General features: G+C 40.0%; 1 protein-coding gene across 1 annotated transcript; it reads left to right on the top strand.

Annotated features, from left to right (window-relative positions):
• Positions 1-1,024: 1,024 nt before the first annotated feature.
• On the top strand, positions 1,025-4,684 carry pole4 (polymerase (DNA-directed), epsilon 4, accessory subunit). The gene is made up of 4 exons (XM_010787550.1): positions 1,025-1,406; positions 2,483-2,567; positions 4,253-4,294; positions 4,421-4,684. The coding sequence occupies exons 1-4, from the start codon at positions 1,173-1,175 to the stop codon at positions 4,432-4,434; spliced, it is 375 nt and encodes a 124-aa protein (XP_010785852.1). The 5' UTR covers positions 1,025-1,172; the 3' UTR covers positions 4,435-4,684.
• Positions 4,685-5,659: the final 975 nt, after the last annotated feature.

Here is a 5,659-nt window from a genome sequence, read left to right as displayed (position 1 = left end):
CTAAGTACACATCATATAAAATGTCATACCGAGTAATAATACATTATACGTATGAAGACTACAAGATCATTTTGTATTCTGTGTTGATAATGTCACAGTTATAGCTTTATTGACATGAACATCTAAAAAAACACAACAAAAATACCATATGTTGCCAGTGAATATATACAACACAATACATACAAGAAGAAAGTATAGGGGGGATTTAAGGAGAGGGAAAATACTCAATCATATTAGGTTTTAAAAACACTTCAGTCGATTGCTGCTTCTTTATTAAGCTATTTAACCAACAAATATTATAAACTGTGCTGGTATTAATCACAACTGTCACTTGACCTTGCACTATTGTCTGCATACGTACATATATGGTGTCTCTATTAATTGTATTAGGTGATAATAATCATAGACTGTAAATGATCAGAGATACAGCCTATGGTTTAGTTTGTTTCTGCTGCCCCCAAGTGGACAAACAAGTGAAAGAGTGACTATAGGTGGGATTATTTCAACCGGGTAAAGTAAGAGGATGACATACATTGTTAATAAACTGGTTTGCTTTAATGCAAATAAACTAATCACTAATAATATCAACCATTTACATCTTGACATCTTCTTGCCGTAATTTTCGTCAACGCAACTTTCACTTTGATTGACGTCTGCTTCAAGCCAATAGTCATAGCCGAGTTCGCCTTCTAACCAATCACAGAGGAGGATGAGTTGGCGGGAGAAGAAGAGGCGGGGCTTTAGCGTAATTTCCTAACCAATCAGCGCACATCCCTCACCAAAAGACCGGAAGAACATGCTGTTGTTGTCATCTGTGACATGTTGCATGCTGCTCACCTTTCACCTCCACGGTGCTCGACCATGGGAGCTCGACCCTGACCGGATTTACATCTTGACATCTCCTTGAGGTCATTTTCATCCACGTAATTTTTACTATGATTGACGTCTGCTTCAAGCCAATAGTCATAGACGAATTCGCTTTCTAACCAATCACAGACGAGGATGAGTTGGCGGGAGAGGAAGAGGCGGGGCTTTCGCGTGCTTTCCTAACCAATCAGCACATACCCCTCACCAAAAGACCGGAAGCACATGCTTGTTGTTGTCATGTGTGACATGCTGCTTAGAAGAAGCTAGTATTTTGTGTGTTTTTTGACCGTGTAAAGAGACAGAAAATGGCGGCGGTAGTTGCTACACCTGTCAGCCCCACGGAGCTAGACCCTGACCGGATTGAGGAGGAGATCCGCGGAGGACCCGATGCGGAGGAGGAGGTCGCCCCTCCGCAGACAACAGGCCCCGGGACACGGCTCTCTAAACTCCCGCTGGCCCGGATCAAAGCTCTCATGAAGACCGACCCGGACGTGTCTCTGGCCAGCCAGGAGTCCGTGTTTATCATCGCTAAAGCCACGGTAAATAACAAACATGTAGGAGGAGGAAGTCCTGAAACAACACAGAGCTGCCTTAGCTTTCACAATGTGATACTAGATTCAAGATGCAAGGCTTGTATTGTCATGTGTTCATAACTACAGTGTAAATATATCAATGGAAATCTTTGGTCACAGGCTCCTCCATCAGTGCAACACAATAAAACAGATACAATAGTTTAAATAGTGCAAGTAAATATAACGGAATAGAATCCTTTATTGTCATTATATAGGTACAATGAGATGAGTGGAGCTACTCCTTTTTTTAAGTTGCCATCAAAATACAAATAAAATTGGATAGAAATATTGCAAGGAGAGTCTATATACAAGTAATTGGAATATGATATGTTAGATAAATAATTACTACTATTACTACTGTGAGTTTAAAGCAAGTTAGTCCATAAAGAGTCTTCAGTCAATGTACTGTGATTATCCTCTTTAATAATAGTGAATATGCACATGTACACACCTTACATTATTTAATTGGATTATAATAGATGTACTACTACTGATCACAAATAGTGAAGTTGTTTATTGCATTGTATATTAGATAAGAGGTACTTTATTGATCCCAAATTGGGGAATGTTTGCATTGCAGCAGCAGCATGGAAAACAAAACAAGGCATTGCGTAGAAATGTTCAACGCCTTGTAGAGATGTTTGCAGCAGCTTTTGCTACAAGATCTGACCCGTTTCACAGAAACCAAAAGTAATTTATACAAAGGAGCAGGAAACAAAAGGGACATAACACATGCTTATTATCACAGGTAGCACCCGTATGATGAGATGCCCAGTCTTTTGTATTCAAGGTGTGAAAAAGCCTGGGAAAGACAGCCGCCGTTTACAATAGAACTGATTTAATCTGTGAGAACATCCACCCAAGAAAGAAAGTTAAAGTGACATATATATATATATAATTAAAATAGACTTGTGATACATGTCTACGATAGACATATTTTATGTCACATTTCCAAGACCAAAAGATATTGATAGGAAGATATCAGATATTCCTCTTCGTGTCTGAATTGGTTTTCAGAATATTAATTGATGTCTTTGTTCCAGGAGTTGTTTGTTGAGATGATTGCCAAAGATTCCCTGGTGTACGCCCAGCAAGGGAAGAGGAAAACTCTGCAGAGGAAAGACCTGGGTGAGTGCTCTGAATACATTTACACTGAAATGCAAGGATGGAGAAAGGGGATTCAAATGTTGTGTAATTTAATGGAAAAATAAAGTTTTCTAAAGTTATTTTTTATTATTTGAAAATGGACTTACGGTATGGACTTATGGTTGTTCAGCTGACAGACTTGAGGCCTTTACTACGAAGCCGGATTTTGGCTTAGCGAGTTAACTTCAGGGAAAACTCTGGGTTTCCGGTCCTACGGCGCTGGTTCTCTTCTTAAAAGACTAGATCTCCATGGTAACTGATGCTGAACGGCTAGCCTGCTCCGGAGTTAGGTTCCAGGATAAGAGATCAACTCAGTGAAAGCACCGCCTGCTGACCAATCAGAGCTCAGTGTGCGGAGTTTAAAGCGATCAAGTCATATTACAGGAGAAAGGAAATACAGAAAAGCTGCCGTTGCAGGAAAGACGGCCGGCAAAAATCACAGACTGTGTGAACGTGAACATTAATAGAATATCACCTCCCATGTTCAGAGCAATCTGACTATTATAACATTCGCGTGAAGAAAGCTTACTTAAATATCTGCCACAACATAAGTAACCGGATCAAAGTAACATTACGTTGCCTACAGTCCGCGGCACTGTGAGCGCAGACGTGGATGTTTCCCATTATCATTCATATCACATCATAATGTTTCATATATCTCCTTATCTGAGTCAGCTGAGCCGTATCTGGCCGTGCAACACTCACAGTGTCACATACTGTATGCAGAAGGATTATTTGAAGCAACACATTAAGTTGAGGAAACACTCGAGTCAAATGTAATGAAAGTCAGATTGTGTCTTAGACGGGGCAGTGATATCATAAACCTGTTAATGTACGCATTCAAACACTTGTTCTGTTACCAGCTGTATTCACCTTGCAGGTGCAGCTATGTGGCTTTGATCCTGGATAAAGTGTTTAAGTCATGGATTTTTAAAGTTTAACTTCTTCATATTTGTCTAATATTATAGTTCACTTTTCATTCAGGAAGTATGACGCTGCGCTGTCAGTAAGGCTGCTCAATTAATCGTATTTTAATCGCAATTATCATTTTGGCTTGCAACGATTATGAAAACAACATCATCTAAATAAAAAAATTATTTATTTTTTAAATGTACATTTTTATTTTTATTGGTTTTTCAGTTGAATTATACTTAAAGTTCAGGTTAATCAACTAAGGAAAAGGATAATCGTTTTTAATAATCGTGATATCAATTATTGACCCAAATAATCGAGATTATGATTTTTGCCATAATCGAGCAGCCCTAGCTGTCAGTACACTTGTCCATGTTTGTGATTGGTCAAATGTTGCTAACCCCGCCCCTTTCACATGAACGCGCACTCAGCCGGACAGAGAAACCCTGGCTTGAGTTACCGAGTTGATAACCAGCGTCGTAGGACCGCTTAGCGAGAGCGCGTTTGCTTTGGGTTGGTTAAGCCAGATAACTCAAATATATCCAGGGTCTGTTGAACTGGATTCGTAGTACAGGGCACTGGTTGTGACTTTCTAACTTAAATTGGCATGCTGTTACATCTGTGTAAAGGAAAGCTAATGTTTTTGTTTATTGTTGTGTTCATCTGACTGACCAGTGTTTATTAGCACTGCTCTATAGAAACCTAAAAATGTATATGAACCAGTTTTAACTTTTCCATTTGTTTCGCTTCCACAGACAACGCAATAGAGGCCATAGATGAATTTGCATTTCTTGAAGGTAAGCCTTGCCATGACTTTAAAATGTTAAGGGTTTTTTATACCTTAATATAGTTCAGAAGAACAGCATGCTCTTCCAGATGTGTTCTTGTATTTGTTGTCTAATGGGTCTTTATTTTCTCTGTAGGCACGCTAGATTAAACGGAAAGAGAGGGGAACATGGAGTGTCTGCCACCATCCAAGAAACGTTTCTTACAGAGAATTTATTGAGAACATCTTTCTGGTATTTTCAAAGCGACTCTCAAATGGGATATTTATAAATCCTTTTCTACAATGTATCATTAAGACTTTTCATACTTAATGTTGAAGTCATCAGTGGTAATGTGTACATTTTTTTGTAAATATTTGTGAAATACAACTGTACAATGAAATAAATGTAAGTTTTAAACAATTTTGTGAGAATGAAACAGTCAATCATATCAGTTTGTCACTCACACATTTGCAAGATAATTATTTTCCTCCTCCTTCCAATTTCCTAAGGGCACTAGCCTCATCCCAATACCCCTCCTCGACTCCTCTCTTCCGGTACGTCCACACAGCAGCTTTGAAAAAATCTTGGAGCTGGGCGTGTCTGAAAGCTTGGGGATTTTTCGCGAGCAACGCGACCAACAACCAATCACATGAATCTCCCGCCCCCGGCTTAGAAAGCAAAAAACCCCGGGGATTTTATGCGAGCAATATATATATATAAACTCCCCAAACAGGCGAAAACCTACCAGTTTCTCACACTGTCTCTGTCACCTCCCTCCATGCCTGGTTCCTCCGGTTTGTATCCCGATAAATAGTTCTGGTCGTAAAGAACCGGGTGATTTGCTTCCGTAATTTCTCGTTTGGAATATGAGGAAATGAACTGCGGTCTGGCTCTCCCAGCTTGCACGCGGTTTGATTGGCTTCTATGGCTAGCGCTTGTACTGTCAGATTTGCATAAACGGGATTTGATTGGCTGAAGCTTCCAGCTCAGCTTCAAAAGTTGAACATTGCTCAACTTTTGAATCCTGAAAATCCTGGAAATGTTCGCTTTGCTTCCCCACAATGCAGTTCGGTGAAAAGCGAGGCAAAGTGACGTCATCCCCATTCAAAGTCAATGGGCAGAGAAGCGTTGGAAGATTTGTTTAAAGCTGCTGTGTGGACGGGCCGTTAGAGCAGTGGTTCTCAACTGGTGGGTCGCGTTTGAAGGCGTTGGACTGGAAGTACCGGGGAACATAAACGGTTTTGAAAACTTCTGTCACGTAGTGATCATCTTCTCAATAAAACATCTTTGCTGATGTTTTTTTCGAGTCTTCTGGCTGAAGATCAGAATCAAGATTGTTGCTGGAAGTCCCCACGGAGAATAACTTTGCGGTAGAACTATTCTTTATACATCCAT

This window comes from Notothenia coriiceps, unplaced genomic scaffold (assembly GCF_000735185.1).
Source record: "Notothenia coriiceps isolate Sejong01 unplaced genomic scaffold, NC01 NC01_scaffold00030656, whole genome shotgun sequence".
Taxonomy (NCBI): Eukaryota; Metazoa; Chordata; class Actinopteri; order Perciformes; family Nototheniidae; genus Notothenia; species Notothenia coriiceps.
Note: the sequence above shows the minus strand (reverse complement) of the source record. Positions and strands in the feature narration are given on the sequence as shown.

Coding starts and splice junctions, on each gene's coding strand:
- pole4 (XM_010787550.1), top strand. CDS start 1,173: ATGGCGGCGGTAGTTGCTACACCTGTCAGCCCCACGGAGCTAGACCCT. Junction 1,407..2,482: donor TTATCATCGCTAAAGCCACG/GTAAATAACAAA, acceptor TCTTTGTTCCAG/GAGTTGTTTGTTGAGATGAT. Junction 2,568..4,252: donor TCTGCAGAGGAAAGACCTGG/GTGAGTGCTCTG, acceptor TCGCTTCCACAG/ACAACGCAATAGAGGCCATA.